The sequence below is a fragment of the Centruroides sculpturatus genome, unplaced genomic scaffold, assembly GCF_000671375.1.
Source record: "Centruroides sculpturatus isolate CEXI.00-Female unplaced genomic scaffold, Cexi_2.0 scaffold615, whole genome shotgun sequence".
Classification (NCBI taxonomy): domain Eukaryota; kingdom Metazoa; phylum Arthropoda; class Arachnida; order Scorpiones; family Buthidae; genus Centruroides; species Centruroides sculpturatus.
Genome location: NW_019384748.1, coordinates 296,167 through 321,671, shown reverse-complemented (window position 1 = coordinate 321,671; position 25,505 = coordinate 296,167). Strand labels below are relative to the sequence as shown.

Below are 25,505 nucleotides of genomic sequence, written 5' to 3'. Positions count from 1 at the left end.
CTGTAATTCCCTTAAATCCATGTTTTTTTGTGCAATTTTGGAAAAAATATAACATCATGGATGCCATAGAAATAGCGACTTGGCTTGGCAAGAATTAACTGATAAATGTATGACCAGAGTGTGGAAGAAGTTATGGCTGAAGGTATCCAATAATGTTCGAGAAGAGCCTATCACTGTATTGTTAGATTGACAAAATTGTCAACTTAATCAATACAAGAGATGTAGACGAGCAGGATATTGGGGAGTTACTGCAGGTTTCTGGTGACCAATGATGACTTCAAGAACTGGCAGAACAAGGAATTCATGTAGAACTGGAAAACAGATTCTGAAAACGAAGAACCCAAAAATTTTCTGTACAGATTTCCTTAGTAAAAGTTTGGTAACGATAACCAAAATTGTTGATCAAATTGTAGTGAATGATCTAGATTTTGAAAGGAGTGCAAAAGCAAAACGAGGCGTTTTGGATGCAATCTTCTGCTACCCACATTTGTTTAAGGAGAGAAAAAAGTGACAAATTCACGACTTCAATGCAAAAAAACAAGAATTTCAGAAAAGTCAGGACTTTTGTCACAAAAAATGAACATTTTTTGTGACAAAATTATTAATATAGAAAAAATGAAATAATTAATATATTATTATACATTTCTGTGTACATATGTTTGTGTGTTATTTAACATATATTATTATACAAATTAATATAAAAATAACTTAAAATTAAAGTAAATTTTTTTTTTTGGTCGCGTGTTTCCCTATCTCTGTTTACTATGTTAAAATGGTCTCGTTTAACACTGTTTCGCTTAGCGCTTTGTCATCTAGGAACACATCCCCCATGTTAAGCAGGGTCTTACTGTATCATGTATCAGTCAAAATAAAGTCAAATTATTGCCTGGATTAGTGCCTCATTTCATCTTGTTAACGGAACAAAGACACCAGACACGTGGTCTAAGTCGACACCAGTTAGACCAACACGAATCTACGCCAATTTTGCTTCGTGCCAACATATGCTGAGTTCAGATATTAGCAACCGGCTAAACATTCAAGAAGAACAAGTAAGTAGCAAGAACCCAATGAGTTATACAATTAATTATTACCTACTTCTAGTTTTATTCTAAAGAACAACATAAAATCCAATTTAAATGCTATGTAACACAAAAGATACTGTAGTGTCTATATGGGTCCATATATTTAAAAACCATAAAGTATCTTAAACCAATAAAGCAATGTAAGGTCTCCTTCCATTAGTATATATAATGAAGTGACAAAAGAAAATACATAGAGCAAAAATCTTGGAAAATTAACCATTTCCACACTATAGAACTTTGAAAAGTGTCTGGGATTAAAATATCCCTACAGTACCCAACACAAGTTAAATTATGAATGTTTGTCTGATTTTAATGGCAATTATTAGGCAGGAAGTTAATTTTAGTCATAGTAAAACATAAATTTGCTCTTTACTAAATTGGAATAATAAATATTTAGTTAATGACAGTAAAAGTACCAAATCTTTCAATTTTTATATTTAGCACAGAAAATAAGATAATTTGATTATTAGCATTTTTCATTTTATGCTCTACTTAATAAATTAAAAATACTTATCATTATTTATACAAAAACTTATATCATAAATTTAACTATAATTTCATAAATTGTTTGTTAGTTTAATATTTATAATATAATTCAAACAAAAATTAAAAGACAGCAATAAATTTTTCAAGTGCAAATCCATGAGTAATGAAGGGTTTAACTTTATGAGTTTCAATAAACAAATAGGAGTGAAAAAAGTCATATTTAGATAAAATATCAGTGAAGATCTTTTTGCCGTTCTTTCCCAACTCCGTCTCGTTGAGTTGGTTTCCTGTGTATCACGACTCGGTGTAGTGAATCAGGTTCATTGGAAAGCACACCTCCACACTCAAATTGAATATATTTACAGTTTATTTACAGTTGTAGAAAGTACAAGTTAGAAAACATAGTATATGTGCAGGATGACCATGCGTGATGACTCACATGAAAGATTGGCGTCTGGGAACTAATAACCTTAGGAGAGACCTCAGTCAGCTTGTGGAGTTGGCTCAACTGCATGGTCAGTCCGGTCTCTGCACTAACCCATCCCTGAGATGATTAACAGAGGAGAACACACTCTCTACGCTCAGCGGGCTTCCCAAGTGCCAGAGACTACCGTGTACCAGTCTCTTGCCCTTCTCTCCTCCTCTCTCGTTCACCCCGCAATTTAAGGGATTTTGGAACGGGGACTTCCGACCAATCACAACCCTTTTTTATGCCCGAACAGCTTACACTTGGGCTCGCCGTCATCTGACGAGAGTGAAGCTTACACAAACGTCCACCACTTGTTTACGTTCGTTTGTTTACCATATGGCAAATGTACTAATGTCTGACTGCAGGTGGGTCCAATTAACAAAGCCGGCGCTTCCTTTGTTTTCCCTTGTTCACAAGTCAATACCTTACAAGTGGTATTACCTGACCGCACATGGGTCCAATTGACAAGGTCGCGCCTCTTTTGTCCCCACTCTGCTGAAAGGTCACTACTTTACATCTCCCACTGACAAGGTTCAAACTGCGCTTTAACAAAAGCCTGTTTGACCTAAACATATACCATCACCACGCACCATAATTATCATTACACAAATCAGTTCTTACAATACATTTTTCCTTTTTCTAATACAAGGAGCAGATTACTATAGATATTGTTGTATACTAACAAATTACTTACCGTTATAAGTACTTAACATCTAGCAGACACATATTTACAGTACAATACTATCATTGACAAATTGTTCCATTAATCTATATTCAGAATCGCCTCGTAGATATCACTTATCTCTATCTGAAGGACTTAATACAGAATTTAATGTGTCTTGTTCGTCTGATCTGGAGGTTCCTGACTTCCTGTCTGTATAGGGCGTCAGCATTAGTACGTTTTTTTCCTTTTTCTGTGCCTGGTCTCGACATTGTATTTCCGTGATGCTAATGCCCAACATATCAATTTCGTACTATGAGGTGTACGGTCATTTTGCCAAAAGGGAGTGCGTACCTGACGACTACTACATGCCTCGCAACATTTTTTTATATTGCCCCTTTTATCCACCTTAGGGTTTGGACTATCTCCTTTGCTAACCCTTTCACCTATGACCTTCTCGTTACGTTTTTTCCGTTTATTTCTTCCCGTCCGCTTAGCTCCCTTTAAAGTGCAATAATCGGCTGCCGAAAGTAACGCATCCGTAGCGCAGCTAAGCTCATCGGTCAAAGCGCAGGTTATCACTACTGGAGCATAATAATTTTTCTTTCTGCCCAACCACCCTTTTAAGCTTACAGGTATGGTTACTAACATTGCAGATACCTGCTGTCCGAATGCACTGATTAACTTCGTCTTACCCTCTGTACGGGATATGTAATCGGGTATCAAAGCCTTTCTCATCACCGTTATTTCTACCCCAGTGTCTACTATTGCAGAAAATTTTCAACCTTGATAAGTAAGCAGGAGATTTTTGTTTAAGCTAGCGGGTAAGTTTCCACTAATCATATCCTTTCCGATTCTTACCCTAGCTACTAACTTGTCATCAGACTTTACCGTTTCGTCTAATGTTGTAACCACTCGCGCTGCTCTAGACCTCAGCATTTCATCCTTAACACGTCTCCGAGGGCAATCACGTTTTAAATGTCCCGTTTAATCACAAATATAACGTCTCATTTTTTATTCCCTCCTCTCTGGCTCTCTATTATTTGCGCTCACACCCCCAGTTCCAAAGGCTGTTCTTTTATCTCTTTCGGATTTACACCTGAACTCCCCATTTCCAACTGCTTCCGCATGCTTTTCGGCATACCTAGCTATCTCTCCCGGCGGGAACCAACCTTTACCCTCTTGCAATAGAACGTAACGCCTAGTGTCGGCATCTAGCTTAGTCTTAAGATGATCCGAGACAATTAGTTTTGTTAGTCTTTCGAAGGAATCTACGCCTCTACTATTCAAATAGTACCAATAAAGGTCTTCCATCCTAGCCGCAAATTGGGGCCACGTTTCCCTACTTCCCTTTTCGGAGGAAGTGAACTCCTTAAGATACTCTGCAGCAGACAACTTTAATTCGTCTAGCACAAATTGTTTTAAAGTTTCATAGTCTCTGATTTCATTTGCCGTGAGTCTACTTAAAGCTGTTTTGCCTTTCTTGGATAATACCGTTAAAACTAACTGTTCTGAAGCTCTTCCGGTACATTGTATGTTTGTAATACAACTTTCACAGCATGGAACCATGAAGGTACTTCCGCCTCCTTGTCCAGCATTTTGAGTAAAGCCCATCTGATTTTTCTAGCTAGACTATCCAAGTTACCTCCTAGCTCAGAGTTATTACTAGCCCTAGAGTTGTTTCGTAACCAATCTCTTTCTAATTCTATTTCACTTTTTCTAACGTCCATCTTCTTGTTTTTAGCTTCTATTTTAGCTAGCCTAATTCGTGGGCGTAATTTCTCTACATCGTCTGACTCCATCTGTCCCTCTATTTTATTCCGGTTATCCATGACCTCAACCTCTAAGATTTCCCTTTCTGACTCTGTATCCATTTCCTGGGATTGACTAAAAACAGTCCGACCTCCCAGATCCTCGGAACACGACATTCCCCTTTTTGATCCTTGGGTCCTTCCGCGTCCCGGCATTCTGAACACAAATAATCAAGAACAACTTACCAATAGCTCTGTTCCGCCTTGGTTTCCGGCTAAAAATAGCTGTCAATTTCAAATGAAGACATTGATTATAATTTTTACAGTCCTGTAGCATTATTGCTTAGTTGGAGCCTCAGACAGCTCCCTTCTTTTCTTCACACCTTTTTCTTCTTACTTCTCATCCCCAGTGGTCTAAAACCTCACAATAATCTTCCTGCAAGCCCTAAGATATGTAAAGACAATTAATGATAATAAATTGCTTTAAAATTTTAAGTTGTTTTAAAAGTATTCCTTATCTTGAATATAGGCTGCACCCTAATGTCAGACAAAAAAATTTAGGATAAAAAAAGTGAGGCCTATACAGTATGTACGAGGGCTGTTCGGAAAGTTCGCGGCCTCACATAGAAAAACAAACAAAATAATGTTAAAACTTTTTTATTTTTCAATGTAATCTCCTCTGTTAGCAATGCACTTATTCCAGCGATGTTCTAGCTTTTTTATGCCATCACAATAGGTCGATTTGTCAAGGTGTGCAAAATACTCGTTCACTTCAGAGATGACTTCGTCATTTGAGTGGAATCTCTTTCCAGCCAAGAATTTTTTTAGGTTTGGAAAAAGGTGGAAGTCACTGGGGGCCAAATCAGGTGAGTACGGTGGATGTGGAACTAATTGGAAGCGAAGTTCGTTTATCTTTTGTTCAGTGATTCTGGCGGAATGTGCAGGTGCATTATCGTGGTGGAACAGAACTTTTTTCTTCTTCAAGTGTGGCCTCTTTTCTTCGATTTCTTTCTTCAGTTTTTCCAAAAGTTCACAGTAATAGACAGCATTAATGGTCTTTCCTCTTTCTAGGTAGTCAATAAAGATGATGCCTTTAGCATCCCAAAAAACCGAGGCCATCACTTTACCCGCTGATGGAACTGTCTTTGCCTTCTTTGGTGGTGGCGAACTGTGGTGTTTCCATTGCTTCGACTGTTCTTTTGTTTCAGGAGTGTAGTAATGGATCCACGTTTCGTCAGTAGTCACAAACCGACGCAAGAAATCCTGTGGGTTTTTCTGGTAGAAGTCCAAACACTCCTTTGACATCAAAGTGCGAACACGTTTTTGCTCGGCGGTCAGCAGATGCGGCACCCACCTTGCTGAGACCTTCGTCATACCCAAATCTTCGGTTAGGATGTGGTGCACTCGGTCGACAGAGATGCCTGTTGTCTCAGCTATCTCACGCGTTTTCAAACGGCGATCTGCTAATACCAAATCGTGAACTTTGTCGATGTTTTCTTCAGTGACAGCAGTTGACGGCCGTCCGCTGCGAGGGTCATCTTCCACACTTTCTCTGCCAGATTTAAAAAGGGCTGTCCATTTTTTCACAGTGGTGTACGAAGGAGCAGACTCTCCTAAAACTTCATCCATGTCAGCTTTGATTTGAGATGGGGTCAACCCTTTTTTCGTCAGGTATTTTATGACCGCACGAGTCTCCGTCTTCTCCATTTTTGACAAAGCATGTGCACACTGACTATCTGCTAAGCTGTCATGGCAAAACTTTTTGACAAATCAAGCGGAAATTAATATCGTATCTTTAGCAAAGATGGCTGAATTATTCCCGCCAAAAATTAAATTGATCGCAGCGCCGCATATAGGCAAGGCCGCGAACTTTCCGAACAGCCCTCGTATGTGACAGATGTAACAAAATTTCAACTATATCGCAATAAATCATTAACTATTCAAGTTTAAATGTATAATCAAACTTCAATATAGTGACATCCCTGTAAAGCATCAGTTAGTATTCATGAATAATATTTCTCTGTAAAGAATTAAACAACAAATCTTTCAGTAGAGTATCTTCGATAAGCTGCTCTTTATTGCATCTGAGAATTATTAATTATTGATATATGATTTTGCATTGCAAACAAACCCAATTTAATGCCAAACCTATTTAAAATATTTTCAGTTCCAGACATAAGAAAAAGATATGTATTTTTCAAATAATTTTTGGCTAATTTTGATGTGGAGTTTGTCAATTCACTTATTTTTTTTGGCACTATTACATTAAAATGACAATCTTAACTTTTTCAAGATTGTAAATTGATCCAAATGCACAGTTTCTTTTTGCAGTTCCCCGTCTTCCCTTACATCAATAATGGAAATGACTCATAGTTGCTCTCCAACTTATAAACAAGATATTTACTCTAGAAATTCTGTTTTTTGTAAATTTACAGTTTGATCATTTTGTGGTAATTTTGACCATGATTTCTTTGTTCCAATTTATTCTTTGTAATCAGTTATTTTGTATATATATTATACAATTAACACTACATATGTTATTATTTCAAACAGATCAATTCAATGCTGACCCACATCATTAAGCTTATATTAAAAGGAACATACTCATGATCATCATGATGATTGGCATTGAGACTAAATATATAATCCACATGTATAGATGCAAACAATCTACCAGAATTGATACCAAATGAGCTTCCACACCTTTAAAGCTTCTTGTTATTAAAAAGTTACAGAAGATTAATTAAAAGCATTTGAAAATATCACCAAATCTCTCTTAAAAAATACAAGAAATATTAATAATCCCACAAAACACCAAAATCAAGAATTCTTTCCTATAAACAAGAATTTTTGATTTTGGTGTTTTGTGGGATTAAGTAAGAAATAACAGTAAGAAAGTAAGGAAAAAACAATGACAATGTAAAAACTCCTGTAAATAAACCTAATTCTTATTGTTTTTCAGAAATGTGACTGATGAATTTATAATTAGCCAAAGACAGTGAAGAAAATCAGATTCTTATATTTTCACGACAACATCAGATGGCCTTTCTTTACCTTCCGTAACGTGTTTTGGCTTATTTACAAAGCATATGCCCTCCTGTTAATTTGTCAATCAACATTCTTCACAAAAAATAATAAAGCTATTCTTTTCATTATAATTTTCCCAATCTACATTCATTGTTATTAACATCAACAGATTATAATGAACATTTATTTCATATATAATCTGTTGATTTTAATCTTAAGATAATTCTATTTGTAACAAAAATGTAAAAATTTAATAATGAATAATTTTCAGAAAGTTCAAAAAATGCAATACTCCCTAATATTATGAAAAAATTCACAATTAAAAAAATAGCCAAAATGAATAACTTGTGATCATTTGTCCCATTATTTAGTGCCATCTTAGAAAAGCTAAACTAAAAACTACATTCAAATCCACATAATTATTGAAACAAACATAAAATAATGTTTTTTTAAATTTTGGAGAAATTTTATAAGACAAAATATTCATTTCAAAAGAACTTAAAACTCATACAAGTAAAATTTTTGTGAAGCTTTACTCTGGCCGAGATACTACTCATGACTCCTTTTATCTGTCCACTTGAGTTCAAGACTCCAAAATTTAATACCATCAATGTCCCTTATATACAAGTTACTGTGTCAAATTTTGTTTCTTAATCTTTACTCCATTGTGAGATATTAAACAAAATAGATGCCAACATATATGGAATTTCCCCCCTTTTTTTGTCTTATTTGGGTTCAAGAGGTCTCAAAATGTCAAGATTTGGAAAATCCCAGAAGGTCAAGTTCGACACAATTACAATATTTTTTCATTTTAAGTCAGAAAGTAGTACTAACAAGTAAGACAACCTAAAATAACATGAAAACATTTTCATTGTTGTTCTGGTAATTATATAGATATGCTATGCAGATTTTTACTTTTAAGAATTACAGTACCTTTTTTTTTCAAATGAAAATATCAAATAGGAGATTTTTCTTTTCAATATAAATGCAAAATTTACAAAAATTCCAAACACTAAGAGACATTCTCTTCCATTTACATATTCAGAATGATTGAGAAGACTATATATTGTTCACCATTAGTACTTGTAGGATCTTTGAATTGACAATTAGATATTTGAAGATTGTGAAATGAAAATTTTATCTGTGACAGCATTATTAGAAGAACATTTTACATGTGGCTAACAAGCATTCAAACAAAAGTCAAGGTCACCTTAGTGTTCTTTAGAGTGTAAAAACAGAATAAAGTACACTAAGATTTTAATTTTAGTTCTGGTAATTCTATGATTCTGCTTTTACAGAATTTTCTATTTAATTTTTTAATGAAGTCATATTGCTGAAAAACCAATAAAGAATATTTATTACTGCACGATTTGGCTTGATGATGTAGACATCATATGAATATAATGATTATATATATATAATATAATCTATATATATAAAAATGAACGTATGTGTGTGTGTCCTTCATGCATTACCACACCGTTTATCCGATTGCCATGAAGCTTTGGAAAGTTTTTTAATACACTCCCGCGAAGGTTTCTGGCATTTATCCTACAATAGATGGCGCGCGTTTACACGAGCATTCGAGCACTGTGTGTTCGATCGATTTCAAATTGTGAAGACCATTTCCCCTCTTCAAAAAATATCTCTATATATGCATTTGTGAACTGTTATTTACGATATTTTTGTTTAATCACTTTATTTCAACTTTTTTTTGCTAATTATGTATTTGCTCAAACTTCGTTGAAACCTTAACCGTACCCCGAACAACAACCGAAGTTGTAGGAAGAAAATCGCATATTTTACTGATCTAGGTATCCCCCCTTTTCCAAATTTTAATATCGACTCAAAATAATTTAAAAAGACAAATTACAATAAACCGGTTTATTATCCAACTATCAGAAATTTCACAACATGCCAAGGAAGAGAGGAAGGAGCAATTAAATAATTAAAATTATAAAGGATTAAAAAATATATATATAAAAATGAGGAATATCGTACTTCTGACAATCGCTGCAAGTGTGTGGGCTAAATTTGGAGAATCCGTGCTTCTCGCATGGACAACTGTATGTGGCCGGCTCATGCGTCGGAAAACCTGATTTATTCATGTACGCACCAGACAGAAAAACAAAAAATATCGTGTATTCACAAACACTCCAATAAATACATAGAATTGAAACAACACTTTGAAATGTTTTCCCGATGAAAATGATCATAAAGCTTAATTAAAATTAAAAACTCAAAAGTATTTTTGCATAATTATTTAAGCTTCATCAGTTAATTATAATTCAAAATTAAAGAGAGTCCTTTTTTTTTCAAATGATAATATCAAATAGGAGATTTTTCTTTTCAATATAAATGCAAAATAAAAATTAGACATTCTTACAGCATGTCTAATTAGTCAGTTCTGCATTCATTTCAACACATGCAAATAAAATAATATACACATAATCCTCAGTAATGTGTTTTCATATTAATTAATTTTATTAATTATAAACAATCTTTGTACTACATCCACTTTTCTGGTTTATATTTCTGGACAATGCTGCAAGTAGGCATAGTATAGAGTTCATTTAATGCATTACTTTCACCCTCTTACCGACCATAGGATGGAGAGGAAAAAAAAAAAAAAAAAAAAAAAAAAAAGCATTACTTTCAAGAAATATATCACCAAATTATAAATTAGAAGTTCAGACTATTTACAAAAAATTAATTAATTTAATTTTTTGTAAATAGTCTGAACTTCTAATTTATAATTTAGAAGAAAAATATCCTGAGTTCATCATGCATATGAAATATATCACATTAACAGAAAGCTACCTGTATTTTTTATTGGTCTATTTTCATACTCTACAATCAGTTTTTCTGTTAGTGAATTTTATAACAACAACTATGTACAGAAGCTATTCTTTTCAATATAATTTTCCTAATCTAATTCATTGTTATTAATATCAACAGATTATATATGAACATTTATTTCATATATAATCTGTTGATTTTAATAACAATGAATATATAAAACTTAGAACTTCTTATATAAGTCATTCTTAATAAATTAAAAATTAATAAAATATAACTTGAATGGAGAGAGATTGAAAACTTGTTCTGAAAGTATCTTCTTACAACTAAAGATGTAAAGCTGTTATTGAAAATTTTTGCTATCCATCAACAAGATTCTAACCAAAGAATGAATTCTCTTAATCAAACTCCCAAAAACAGATGATGTAAACTCAAAAAATGAGATAAACATCCTGCAAATTGTATACAATTAAAACAAAATATAAAGCAACGTTAAACAATCATAAAGCTTAATTAAAATTAAAAACTCAAAAGTATTTTTGCATAATTATTTAAGCTTCATCAGTTAATTATAATTCAAAATTAAAGAGAGTCTATTTAAGAGAACTTGTTTAAATTTGAAGCTAATGCATTTAAGTTAAAAAATCACAATGTAATTATTTAAAATTTATAAAAATACTTAGATGATATTTTAAAACATAATATCATTAAAAACAAAATCTAAAATAATTCCACACCTTTACATCTTTTGTTTCACAATTCTTTAATAGTAAATTAAAACAAAAATCCAACCACAAGAATAGACTACGTAAATAATGCAAAGTGGTTACTTTGCATTATTTACATAGTAAATCTGATAAAGGGCAAATGTAAAAATTCAATATGTCTTTTTAATGATTTTTTCTAGTGTCGCCACTATTTGTACAGATTTTAAAAGTTCTGAAGATTAAAAAAAAATTTAAAAACAGCAATTTCTCAAAATACTTTCTTCTAATGTTTAATTAAATGAATTAATAAAGCTTAAGTAGCAAAAGTAATTTTTAAGAGCAGAAGTTATTTTTAAGTACTTTGTGTATATATACATTAAAATTAAATGTAAACTTAATTTAACTTTATGCTTGTTCAAAGTTACATTTGAAGCATATGATGCATGAAAGAAACTTGTTATAATCTAGTAATGTTGAGATAAGTAAAGTAACAACAACACAAAACATTTCTGAAGCATAAGCCTCAAACTAGCCAATTATAAATGGCTTGCAGAGTAATGGAGCATTCTACACTATCTGTTTTTAAACACACAATAATTAAGACAGCAGACTTTACTCAATTTCAGCCATTTCATAACTTATGTCCATTCTGAATGTGCTTCATTTATATATTATCTTTCCTAAAAAATAAGCATATCTGATTTACATGTTGTTTTTTGTTCCAGAGAAAAAGCAGATTGTTCAAATTGTATGATTAAGGAGAACATCAAGGACTTCTCTTTTACTTATTTTCCTTTAAATGTTTTTATTGGTGGCAATTAAAAATATCCAACAAACGTTAGGTTAATATATTTCAAATGCTTATTTAGTAAGCATTTGAAGTGATAGAACAAGATTGAATGTTAACGGACAACCAATTTATCACCAAAAGATTCACTTTAACAAAACAGAGCAATTAATGTAGTGCATATATATGTCCCGACAGGAAAATATTCTAATTTTTGAACAGTTTGTTAGAAACAAATTGTGTTTTGAGTTTGATAGATGGATAGTTGGCACTAAGCATTTGACAACCTCAAGCAAGTATTTAGTACCAGATTAATAACTCCAGACGCACGAGGTGGACCCCACGCAAGCCTCGACTCCGCACCACGGAAGCAACCGAATTTAAACTCCGTGCATCTCCAACAGAGAACTCACAGATTCTTCAGAAACGCAACAAGAGAAATTTCAACAGCAATCAAACACCGCATCATCGACCAATTTTACGAGCGACTACAGATTTCGACTACATTCCACAGCAAATTTATATTATGAAAATTATATTTCGTAATTCACTCAATTGCATTTGTAATTTATGAATAATTTAATCGTTCCACCGGGGCACCACCCCATACACTGTCTACATTCTATCGCAAAGATAAAACCCAATAAAAAAAGACATAACTTTCATTCATATTTATCTCAACAAATCAGAGCGTAAATTTTCTTATACATATCACAGTAAAATTGAAGTTCTGGAATGGACTTTTTTCACTCCTATGGACTGAGCTGCATTTGTAGCCACATAATTATATGTATGAATTAAACACATGACAAATAGTAATAAAATAAATTGAATTGACATAAAATAGGAATAAAAAGAAAGAAAGAAGAAAGTGAAACTTACTCCATTTTCTTTCTTATATATAACATTTTTTCCATGGAGGGCAATCCTCCTTAAATTTAGATGACATCGCACATTAAAGCTACAGACAACATTATTGATCACAATATCGACTTCTGGTTGTTCTTCCTTCTCTTCTACGATTTCCGTTTTATTTCCCTTCTCTAAATCGATGATCAATGGATTTAAATCGGATGTGGAAGATTTGAAACGATTTCTATCTTCTTCCAAAGTTGTCATGGCAACCGACGCTTTTGTTAGGCTTAATGTTTAAAATCAAATTAAGGGTCAATATCTCGAATAACTCTTATAATTTTATCGACTAAAACGTTCCCGATGATTCTTTTATTATTATTTATATACTACTTTTTTTAGGTAATCAATGATTTTTTCTTAATGGAAACTTAAATGGTTTCACTTAACATTATCCTAACAACACACCTGAAACAGGAACTACCACGTGATTAAAACATCACCGATTACACCAATCAGAATGAAATCGTCCGGCGACACCTCGTGGCAAATGTTTTAGTTCCGACATTTTTTGGGGGGAATTTTGATACTTATTATTTTTTTTTTATTGTTTTCTAAAATATATAAAATGTATGCAGTTCGTATGCCAATATTTTAGCTCCCATATTGGCTCCTTGTGGGATTGTTTCTATAGTAATCGTCGCCATCGTTCGCTGCTGCCGCTAGAACTTACAAATAGAATCAAGCATTAAGCGTTCCGTCTTTCTTCTTGAGTTTCTATGTTGAAATTGTCTTATAAACCTGAAAATCATCAAAACTCTATAATTTTTGACTTTATATAGGTTTATAAAATAACTAGCAGGTGGGCCCGGCGTTGCTCGGGCAAAAGTAACGATAGCGAAGATTAAGATTATTACGTTATAGTCAACCTTACCCGTTTTCACAAAATGCAAAAATTGGATCCCCCGTTTCCAGACTAATTAGAGAATTTTTACATGGGTCTAAAAATATCTTCAATTTCCTGCAAAAACGAAAACCAACTGCACTTTCTCTTAAAACGTCGCTTTCTCTTAACAATTCCATTGTTACGTAACACGTCCATTGTTGACACTTCCATTGTTGCACTTTCATTGTTACTTAACACTTCTATTGTTGATGGAAGTGTTAAGCTTAATCCTGTCCCTCTCCCCCAGGGGGCATTTCGAAAAATCCCTTCTTAGTGTGCGTTTTCGTGACGTACCCTAACTGTGTACCAAATTTCAGCTTTCAACTCCTAACCGTTTGGGCTCTGCGCTGATTATTATTATTAACTCGTCTCGATTATATATATAGACGAGTAATTATTTTATTGTGACATCGTCATAGTGCCGGGCTGCAATTTTTAATCATAACAGAAGAAGAATTTAATTTATTCACGAATTCTCCCCAGATGTATTGAAACGCTTCACGCGTGACAACAAGAAAAGGCCCGACAATAATATATTAATCTCTTTTTGTCACAGAGATTAAACAGTTTAAGCATAAAAACCCGAATTTGAGTCCTTACTAATATGGATCTTTCGGACTTGTAGCTGGTTGCGGCAATCCTTCTTCATTTATTCATCAGAACTTTGCATCTTCCTTCGATGATCCTCGATAATTTTTCCTCACACGGCTACTTCGTAACGAGTTCCTCTTACTTCCTTACTTCACTCCTCTACTATCGACTCTTCCACCCTCGCTCTTTTCCTTGAAAGAAGAACCTTCCGACCCCTTTTGTTTTATCTCTTCTCCCCCAGAGAAGCTTTCTAGCGGCACCGATCCTTCCATTTCGGCCTGGGAGGTGTTAATTCTTACTAGGCGCAAGACACACATATCGGGTCTCGATTTTCATCTATCTAACTCCGTTCTCGAGATTAAGGAAGAACCGACAAACACTAGAAAATAGACGTGCGACTAAATATCCAGATGGCACAACGCGCTGATTGGTCAGCTGAATGACGTCAACCTACGAAAATCGGTAATGTTGAGCGACTAGCCTAAACTTCGTACTGTTGTTGTTATTGTTGTGAGAGTGGGCAGACATTATATAATAGTTATAGACATTTCACGTAAAACTTGATAAAGATCACTTATTTATAATTTCACTAGCTCTTGTGTGTATTGACATTAATTGAAAATTTTGCAATAATTTTAACATAAAATTACGCGATATCAAAGATTTTAATGCTGAGACATTTTTAAACATCAAGAAGTAACTTTTATCTGTTTTGTATTTTTGTAAGCTTTTTTGTACATTTACTATAATAATAAAATAATCAAAAACAACAAATGTAAATTGCAAATTAAGTTTTTTTAACATTCTTTATTAGACAATACAGTATTTTTAACCTTACAGAAACTTGTATTTAATGTTTTATATATATATTACAACAGAATATGCTAAGTAAAAATGCAGATTAGTTAACAATATATATTTTCACCTAAACATAATTCATACTTTTTAATGCATAATTGTTAAAACATTTTAAATAATAAGTTATTTTTTTACAGATTCTCTAATCCATAGGTTTGCTTTTCAAATAAAATCCTGTGAAAACTTAAATATAGACACTGGATATAGATTTTTCTACGCAACCAGGTATACAACACATACGAGGCATCTAGAAATAATTATTCTTTAGAAGTATGAAATTAAATTTTCAAAAAAAATAATCAGCTTTATTTTCACTTTATACTCACTCCATATTACGACAACTAAAAAAAAACATCTATTTCGTCACGATTCGTTTTGACGACCACAAAATATAATCTATACTTCGGTGGGTTGACGTCATTCGGCTGACCAATCAGCGCTATGTGCCATCTGGATATTTAGCCGCACGTGAAAATAGTGGGAATTTGTAGATTTACAACTTTTTTTAAAATTGCAGCCCAAAAATGACACATAGACTATTATTTTATAACATTGATAAGAATAATATGACGTTATTCTGTTTCATAAATTTTGAAAATTCGAACATTCATTTTGAAATTTTAAAGATTATTCTTGCGATTAAGAAGTGATAAAGTTTTTCACAAGTTAGAATAGAGACTATTCTAAATCGTATTATTCTCAAATAATATAAGATATAAAACAGATTTAGTAAGATGAAGACACTGAATAATATTTATGAAAAAGTGAAGAAACAACTAAATAGTTTGGATGATGCCATGGTGTTAGCGATACATTGCCAAGCCATTGACAAAATGAGATATTTTGTGGGGGTAGGAAAAGACTGGCCATCCAAATTGAAAATACTCAAACCTCACGAGTTACCGAAAGAATGGAACTCGAATCAAGACCGATATTTTCTAAGATACGTGGATGATAATAAGGATCGCTTCTTGCTGGATGTGTTCAAGAGCGATCTCTTCAATTCTCTTTTCGTTTTCTGGATAGATGTTCGGAACAATGACTCGAACATCATTGACATTGAAAGATTTCAATATGCTGGAAAAGAATTGAACAGTTTTCCGGATATCTATAAGGAAGATGTCTTCGTAATTAGAGAAAAAATTGAACATCTCATATTAACCCCAGGGGAAAATAATGCTGGGCCAAATAAAGATCTAACGTACCTCACGACATTCAATAATATCTTTAATAACGTAAAGGAACAACTTACTAGTTTGGAAGATGCCATAGTGCTAGCATTGCATTGTGAAACTATTGATAAAATGAAGCGCTTTGTAGGAATAGGAAAAGAATGGCCATCCGAATTGAAAGTATTGGAACCTCACAAATTGCCAAAAGATTGGAATGCCAATCAGGACCGATATTTCCTAAGATACATGGATGATAATAACGATCTCCTCTTGTTGGATGTAATCAAGAGCAAGATCTTCAATTCTCTTTTCATCTTCTGGATAAACGTTAATAATAACAATTGTAACATCGTTTCTATAGAAATATCCGACTATTGCAGAAAAAGAATTGAACAATTTCCAAGAATATATTTTGACTAAAACACGCCAGTAAAAACAGAACCGATAAACAGAAATATTCATACACAAGAAAATGAAAATAATATTAAAGAAAACTAAATAAAATGATTTTAATTAAACTAAAGCATAATTAAGTTTCGTTGTTTCTTAAAGAAAAAGATGAAATTACATGGTTTATATCAAACGTGAGCAGTCGTAACCATTTTACCGTTTTGTCTACATAAGTGGGTACGCTTTTATACCCGAGGCCAGGTGTTTGCAATTCAACTTTTCTTTACAAAGAGATTAGATACTATTTAATTACCTCTTCTCGCATGATATTTCTAACAGACAATTCTTGGCTTCATTTACTTCCATAAACCTTATTGACACGAATTATTCCTCCAGAAACTTATACTCTATTGACGGTCGGATGGCCGATACGATTAAGACATCAATCTATCCCTCTGGGTGACTCGGGATCGAATCTGGGCAGAGAAAGCCAAAAATTTTTCATGGGTAGTAAGTCTAGACATATCATGCCCCGACACTCACTTCCTACTTGTGCTCTTTGTAAGGCTAACCGTACTCACAATGAGTAAGGAGAAAAACAGCTCTTTTTAGTGTTCACGGGGCAGAAAAATACAAAAATGAAGGGAGAAAAACATTATTCGAATTAATTCACAAAATATAGACTTTTATAATAAATTCATTTTTGATACAACTTAAATATAATATGCTAAATACTACATATTTTTTAAATACATGTAAACAAATAACAATTTTACATCAATTTATGTAGGCTGCACAGTAAGGTAATACTATTACTTAGCCTAACAGTATGGAGATACGAGTTAAAACCTAATCAATCCTTCCATAATAATAATAATGCGGATCGGGCATTTTTCTCATTTCTATGACGACAACCTATTGTGCGCCAGAGCTGCCTGCAATAAGGGCCATATCTAGTGTTTCGCATTAATTAATCCAATAAATCAATTATACTCATTTATAAAGTTGCTTCGATTTGTTACGTTCCATCTCTCAACATATTGCCAAAAAACTGAGCATTGTATAAATTTCTAGAAATGAAATTAAGTGGAAAAAACACATCCATGCGCATTAAATTAAAACATTGCAAACATGGCAAAGAATTTTTACGCTACTATTTGCACAATTTTTAGAAATTTTCTTTATATGGGCTATTGTTTTCTACAAAGGTGTACCGAAGAAGAACACCAGAATTTGTGAAACATGCAAATTTTTGTGAAAGCTAGCAATTAATTAATTTTAAATTTTCTAAATTTATACAATTTTATGAATTGCAATATCAAATTAATTAATTTTCTACAACTTTAATAATTCGTAGAAAATTAAAAATTTCGATTTTTGAAATTCCGAACCGTACGTTAATAGAACAATTAAATAGAACTCTAACGCAAAAAACCGTTTGGTTCTATCTACTTCCGTTTTCGAGAATTTTGGGAAAAAAAGAGAAAAATCATTAAATTTTTAACGCATTCTGCTGGAGATCACGTGCATAACTAATGAATGAGAGAAGAATTATGACTATCCCATTGTAAATTTGCATATTTGTCGCCTTTAAAAGTTTATGACTGAATTTAAGCAGTTCATGTTGATATCTATTGCGTAAAGTGATTGTAATTTTTCAAGTATTAATTAATTTTTAATAGGTACGTAAATTTATGGAGCAATATCACCTTTAAGAACATAGGTAGTTCTTTGCGATATGTAAAAATTTCTTCTACTAAACGATGATTGGTTACAATATTTACATAACAATAATTGGTTAGCGAACTACAAAACGAAAGTGATATTACAAATTTCAAATTTCTTAAACCAATCATTGTAAAGATTGTAAAAAAAGCTATTTAAATTATATTTTAAATAGTATTAAACTTATGCGTAGGATTTTATTTATATTATTTTTAAATTTGCTACTTTAATCGCTTTAATTATAATAAATTATAGCATTTGAATTTAATGACCTTTTCTTAATAAAAAGCCTTTCATTTTTAAAACCGCCATAAACTATGATAAATTAATATTTGAAATTTATATCTAAAGCCATAAGAAATTTAATTTTTTTAATAATTAATTTTTAACAATATTTAAATCTATCATTCTAAGTATCCTTTAAAAATTTAAATTATTTCCACAGAAATAACGATTGTTCGTCTCTTCTTCTGATGAATTTAATCTTTTTAATCGTCTTTGTCTATTAAACAAAGATGATACAAAGCGGCCCTTAAATTGAGAGGCCACATTGGGGGATCTCTCGTAAGGCTGCATGCTGAAATGCTGGTTGCATATATACATTTATAAAAATACGAATAGAGTATATTACATTTAGATTATACTTTCATAATTTACAATTCATGATCTACTTTGTCTTCTCCACAGTCCTGAAGACCGGCTCTTTATTTTACGGGGGTACAAAATACAAATGTGGGGTTTTTTCGAGATGCCGAATCCTGATCATTAAGCGTGGGCCCTGAAGCAGGCGCTGAATCCAGAACACAGGAAATGTCTGTCCTTGAATTTTCTTCTTGATCTGATAGTGTTTATTCTTTCCTTTTTTAAAGTTCTGTCCAGCCAATATTTGTGTTTTTCCCTTTCCAAAAATTTGTGATTGTAAAGTATAAAAGGGTACAAATTTAGTTTTGCTAAGGCCAGTAAAGGTCACTGAAGGCTACGTGAGATTCGAAGATTGTAGATCTTTGCATTACAACTTAAAAAAGTGCATACTTTCAACAGCTTTCTTGACAATTCTGACACGAACGAAGCCATTTAATTATTCGCGCGTTCTTCTCGATAATTGATGTTTCTAATTTATTAAATTTATTAAACAAATTACTGTTTAGGGTATTGTACGTTTTATCATGAAGAGGATCTGATTCTGTACTGGATTCATCCTTTAAATCTGTCATACGCGCAAAAGACGAGCATATGGTCTTTGAATCCGAAGCATTTGTCTGATTGCAATCTCGTCTTTCTTGAATTCTTATACAAGGAATCACTTCTTGTTTGGATTTTGAAAGATTTGGTAAACTTCTGTGATACAGTTCTAAATTTCTAGAGAATAAACCAAAGTATTTCAAGTCGCAACAACAGTATGGATCTAATAGTATGGAGGTTGAAGACGAATTCTTGTGAGCACTTTCGGTATCGATGGATCTACAACTTCGAAGCTTATTTTTTTCTAAATTTCGTTTTAATCTCTGAACGCACGTGTCCAAATGTGGTCTCGTTGTTATTTGTAAATGTCTAGTCCACTCGAGTTTCTGATCGTTGTCCAAAACTGATTCGGACTTCACGTAATCCGCTTTGCTTATCTGTAGACGTTCGACAGCGCTTTTCGTCTCTAAAAATAATTTTTAAAATATATTAAAATTGTTTGAATTAAAATGCGCTCGATTTAATTCCAAAATTTAAAAAGAAAGTACGAAGAAATTTCTGTTATTTTATGCAAGCATGACGACGTCGCGGCACGCCGCGACGTCATGCTAGCATAAAATTGAATAAAACAATTTTAGTTGATTTAAAGCAGTCAAAATTTAGAGTAAAATGTGTACTCAAGAAATTTATTTTTTCGAAAAAATTAAATTATTTATTATAAATCAATGCGCGAACGTTTATAAAATAATGCTCATACCTCGCATTATTTTATAACTAATGGAGATTAAATATATTCTTAAATACTGTAATTGATAATTTTCCAAATAATGAAAGTTGTTTCCGAAAAGTAATTGAGACGTTTAAATTCATTTAAATTATTATTTTAAAGAATAAACACCGTACGGAACGTCGCGCTTCAGTTGCGAAGCAACAGACGCGCCGTTATAATGAGATGTGATGAAGCGGAAACGGTAGGTAGAATTTCTGCAATATTTTGCACCCCGAAGCTATATAAAAATCGGGAATCCCCTTACAAACTGTGACATCTGTAAACGCTACCTCCTACTGACTCTAGTGAAAACATTCATAGACTCAGCAAGTGAAGGCAGGTGTTTAAACAGATGGTTCAAACACCAACAATAAACCGCATATGTATAAAGATATCAAAAGAAACATCTGCAACTTCTACCAAGTTTAATAAATTGACTAAGAAACCTTATAAATTATTTGTAAAATAATTTGCAAACTTTAAGACAAATCAATTCTATTAAAAGTTAAATAATTTTAAAATTAAAAAAATATATATGGAAATGAAATTAAAACATCAGAATTTATCTAAAAGAAAATAATTAAAAGTTTAATTTTTTAAAATTTTGCTATAAATGGGCTAAGTTTTTAATGTAAGCGATACCATCCAAGAAAATTATCCAATCAGCGTAACGTTATTAATTTTTAAATGACGGAATTTGGCATTTTGTCTAGAGTATCGTTTGGTACTAAAAAACTTTTTTCTTCATTTAATTGTTCTATTTATTCGAACATTTAAAAAAAATTGTATAAAATAACGTTCCACTCCAGAAATAAGGAAAAAGTAAATTAAAAAATTTATAAATTAATTAAAAAATAAACTTTTTGTTCATTTAAATTTAAAAATCTGATAACGTGCCAAATTCCGTTATTTAAAAAAATAATTTGCTATTAATTGGCTAATTTATATAATATCAAGTTTATAAAAAAACTAACTGTAGTAAATTAAAATATCAGAATTTAGATGGTTTTTTTAAACTTTGGAATTAATGAAATAAAATCGTTTCTTTTAACATTTAAATAAATAAGTAATGTATTAAACACCAAACAATATATTACATAAAATGCCAAATTCCGTTAGGAAAATAACTTGTTATTAATTGGATAATTTAAATAACAATGTCGCTTTTATCAAAAAATCTAGCCCATTTATAGCAAATTAATAAATAAATTTTCAATCACAAATTCGAACTAAAATATCCTAATATTAAATTACTATTTGATTCGATTGCGAATATAATATAATCACAAAATATAATATAAAAAATAATTTATTTGTATTATACATTTCCAAGATATCGCTGATTGATTATACTTAATAAAAACCTGGAAATAACTGAATATTTTTATCATTTAAGAAAGAATGGGTGGTTCAACGACCAGTTTTATCAGCGGAAGAAACAAACCATTTCCTGAGGTCAGTGCACATTGATGCCAACTTTGGAAACAAAAATATTGAAAGATCATTGCAATTATTCATGCGTATTTCTTCTTATCGTTTTTTTCCTTTTATTTATAAATATAAAATAATTTTCTAAAATTGAACAAAACATAATCCGTTTCTCTAATATAATTTCAAAATTAGCGCAAATATATTTTCCGTTATTTTATAAAATTTAACGCATTAGATTTTAAAATTTATTGCACGATCATCAAATTCGTGCGTGTTTATTTATTTATTTTATTTTTAATAGAGAATTAATAACTAAAATATTAATAATTCTCACCTGTGCGATTTGAAGTAAACATGTCCTTACATTAAATCGTAGAAAGTAAATATTCCGCCGCCAAATTGCGTCACAATTTTCGGAAACCAATGAAAAGATTGCTACTTTAATAATGACTTTTAACATATCTCTGCGCCATCTGGAATTTAGAATATTTGTATTTATAAATTAACGCATTTTTAGATAAAATGTGTAATAAATAATAAATAGATATATAATTTTTGAATGAAAATTTAAATATTTATTTTGTTTACATAAAATAATTTTGGATAATTGGAAAAAAGAAATTAAATATTAAGAGTCGGAAAGTGATCGTTAAAAATTTAAAAAATTTTTTTTATTGTATTATTTATTTTATGAAGTAATTATTTTTAAAACTCAATTATTATTATTAATTTGTTAACTTGTGTAGGTATTAATCTAACATTTATTATTTGTAAAAAAAAAATGAAATCAACGTAGTATATTCTATCTCGTAAATGAAAACTTATAAAAAAAACCGCTATCTTAAATATTTTTCGGGATATTTTAGCTAACTTGAAAATAAATAAGTTTATTTATATTTTGGTATTTATAATCTTTATAGGAAAAATTTTTGAGTTACATTCAAATATTCTAAATATTATGGCGAACGAATGACGATCGAGAAGCGCCTTCTAGTGTCGAGTATACGAATTAGTAGATCATGGCCGATTGTAAACATTGGAGGTTGATCGATTTCGCTGGAAATTGACGAATTTTTAGTTTATTTCACGTGTTTAATTTAAAGAATGTTAAAATTTGCTGATAAATTAACGATTATTTATTTTATATTTTAGTTAAAGTAAGTAGAAACAATCTTTTTATATAAAAATTGTTAAGTGATTGAATTAAAATGCCAAATCAAACTTTTATTTGGAATTGTTTAGCAATTTTGACACAGGAATTACTTTTGATTTGCTAATAATTGAACAGGATGTCAGACGTTAAACATTACTTGAGAAAGTTGGATTTTCCTGTTGTAACGACAGAAGCACTTCATCAGTTACAGAAAATGATATACGAATCCGCTGGGCAACAGTTAATTAGAGACATTTCTGAAGAGTTTATCTTCTTTGAATCGGACCGAAGAGGTGCAAGAAGACAGAAATTGACACCGGTTAAGGAGCTGCAAGTTCTCGAAAGAATCTGCAGCTACTTCAACGGGCACCAGAACGACCAGAATAAGAAAACTTTGTTTCTCTACCTCTTCCCGCCGGGTTCCAAGCTGTTGGAGAAGAGATTGCAGATTTTGGTACGTCTGGTGTCCATGGCCATCTCCATTGGCAACGGGAGCGTGTTGGCCTGCATCGGCGTGCTGATGCAGCATGTGGGATGTTCTGCGGAACCTTCCCTGTCCGTGGCCAGGACGGTGGTGAAGGACTATTTCGGAATGATGCCGTCTTGGTCTTCCAACGGCACGCTGAAAAATTTATCCTGCGTGGCCCCGTTGTTTTGCGCCAGTCTGACCACGGCGGTGACCCACCTGTACTTTTCTCCGCCCCGCGACATACTGGAGACTATACTCGACTGGATCGTCACCTCTCCGACCGTCTGTTTCATTCCGTTAAATCTACCCTCCAATTACAACTTCAGGCCGCAGACTCCCCTCGTCGGGATTCTGCAGTGGTGCGTCCTGGAGTCGGTTTCCGAAAATTCGACTCTCCCGTCCGACGGGAAGGACAAACAGCAGAAGGCCAACATATTTTCTAATTTGCATCTGGCGGTCCTTCAGAGTATGATCAAGATCTCGCAGACGAAGTCCAACCTCGTTTACGAAGTGATATCTCCGGCCAACGTCGTCCACATTTTAGAAAAACTCGGAGAGAAACTTCAAAACGACGCTTTGCCGTCTCACAGAGTGGAAATCGCCCTGGACAGATTCGCCCAGGCCCTACAACTGGCTCTGTCGACGCAGTGCTTACAGACTTCTCAAATCAAATCAAACAGACTGTTTGAAAAACTGAAAGAATTGCCTCACAATAGGTTGCTTCATATTGTAATTAAAAAATGGAGTAGTATATTGAAAGATTAATTTTTATAATCTGTACAAACGTTCGATATATACAAATAAAATAAATGTATTATAAATTACTAGTTTTATATTTTACTCTGTACTTCTGCCAAAGATTTTTCGGACAAAGTTTATCGGCATAAAACTGTTGGCATTCTACGGACAGTTTTCCTTCCGATACTGGATAGGAGAAAGACAATATTGTAGATAAAATCCTGTCGTACAGAATCAACAAGGCAATATTCTGATGTGACAAAGATCTACATTAACTTGGAAGTAAATGAAGCACAAGTTACATTATCCATTCTGGAGGCGAGCTTGAAACTTTTTAATAAAAACTGCCTCTTATATAATTACTGCATTACAACCTCCAACTACTGGTCATTCTCGTTGATGTAGGCAGAAATACCATGTTAAACTTGTTTAATTAATGTAATGGGAGCAAATTGACTATAGTGAAAAGAATTTTCTTGTTTTAAATATGCAAGTCTGTTTGCAATTTCATTTCTTTGTCACCATTCAATATGTGTAATTTAGTGTACAACTGTAAATCTGCTTGTTATTAATTTATCTATCGTATACCAAAACTTTTCTTTACAGAATGCAATATCTCAACAGACCCGTATGCTAAAATGCAAATCATCACTTTGCAAATTAACCTCTACAAAGAGTTATGAATAACATAAGAAATTTGTAAAGTCAAATATGCCTTAACATTTGAGTTTGAAACAATCTCTAATGCTATAAAAATAATAACTTGTATCATTCAATTAGATTATTCGTGTTAAGGTCTCTACAAACCAAACTTTTATTGTGTTAATGGTACAAGTAATTAAAGATGACCACCGCTAACCATTCGTACTACTAATTAAAATGATCTTTGGCTTGTTCCGCATTACCCCAAGTACATTTGTCATAATGCCTTTGATTTATGCAATCCTTTGGTAGAACTTTCATTTTGGCAAAGACAAGGTCCGGCAGTTGAGAGGCCGCGGAAGTTATGGGCATTCGCTAGGAAAGCATAATTCGTTGAGGCGGTGATGTCAAAGATTAGGCACTTTTTGTCTTACTGTGTTGTGCAGAACTCATCGTTAACGGGTCTACCATTGGGATCAAACTTGTAATGTAACAGACCCTTTTGCATCAAGAAATCCGCGAGCGTTACATTTCCCACATGTCTGCCGAGATGAAGTTTTCTCAACCTCTGCACAGGTCGATTCCACATCAACAGATGTAAGGATATCTGTGCAATTGCCTTGCAGGTCATACAAGAAATACAAGAACCAAACTTTTCACATTGCCTAGCAATGGCTGTAATTGCAGACACTTGTGAAAAGTTTGGTTTATTTGTGAATCTACAATGTACATTGTTGACAATGTGTGTATTACCGTTGATGCACTACTGTACAGTAAATAAACATGGCAAATATCGAAGATGAAAATTAATCTAAAGA

General features: G+C 32.6%; 5 protein-coding genes across 7 annotated transcripts in view; 2 read left to right on the top strand and 3 right to left on the bottom strand.

Moving 5' to 3' along the window:
- The window catches only part of LOC111628511 (TATA box-binding protein-like protein 1), a 37,224-nt gene extending 23,899 nt beyond the window's left edge, over positions 1–13,325 (bottom strand). Inside the window, exons 1-2 of one of the 2 annotated variants that reach the window (XM_023372314.1) lie at positions 13,090–13,325; positions 12,652–12,910 (exon numbers count right to left, since the gene is read on the bottom strand). In XM_023372314.1, the coding sequence (XP_023228082.1) occupies positions 12,652–12,888 (237 nt within the window). In that variant the 5' untranslated portion in view covers positions 12,889–12,910; positions 13,090–13,325. The other variant, XM_023372313.1, reaches the window with a different exon arrangement.
- Positions 3,674–5,039, bottom strand: LOC111628513. Its single transcript, XM_023372317.1, has one exon. It carries the CDS (start codon positions 4,310–4,312, stop codon positions 3,713–3,715), a length of 600 nt encoding a protein of 199 aa, XP_023228085.1. The 5' UTR covers positions 4,313–5,039; the 3' UTR covers positions 3,674–3,712.
- A 2,297-nt stretch (positions 13,326–15,622) lies between the features above and the next one.
- On the top strand, positions 15,623–16,723 carry LOC111628510. Its single transcript, XM_023372312.1, has one exon. It carries the CDS (start codon positions 15,751–15,753, stop codon positions 16,606–16,608), a length of 858 nt encoding a protein of 285 aa, XP_023228080.1. The 5' UTR covers positions 15,623–15,750; the 3' UTR covers positions 16,609–16,723.
- Positions 16,724–19,318: 2,595 nt separating this feature from the next.
- LOC111628512 lies at positions 19,319–22,140 on the bottom strand. The gene is made up of 2 exons (XM_023372316.1): positions 22,020–22,140; positions 19,319–19,951 (listed from the first exon to the last, which is right to left on the bottom strand). Exons 1-2 carry the CDS (start codon positions 22,039–22,041, stop codon positions 19,338–19,340), a joined length of 636 nt encoding a protein of 211 aa, XP_023228084.1. The 5' UTR covers positions 22,042–22,140; the 3' UTR covers positions 19,319–19,337.
- LOC111628508 (uncharacterized protein C7orf26 homolog) lies at positions 21,612–24,128 on the top strand. Of its 2 annotated transcripts, XM_023372310.1 has the most exons (3): positions 21,612–21,709; positions 22,606–22,842; positions 22,928–24,128. In XM_023372310.1, the coding sequence occupies exon 3, from the start codon at positions 22,975–22,977 to the stop codon at positions 24,070–24,072; it is 1,098 nt and encodes a 365-aa protein (XP_023228078.1). In that variant the 5' UTR covers positions 21,612–21,709; positions 22,606–22,842; positions 22,928–22,974; the 3' UTR covers positions 24,073–24,128. The 2 variants fall into 2 exon arrangements, with proteins under 2 accessions (XP_023228078.1, XP_023228079.1); XM_023372311.1 differs by having other exon boundaries at positions 22,606–24,128.
- The last annotated feature ends 1,377 nt before the right edge of the window (positions 24,129–25,505 follow it).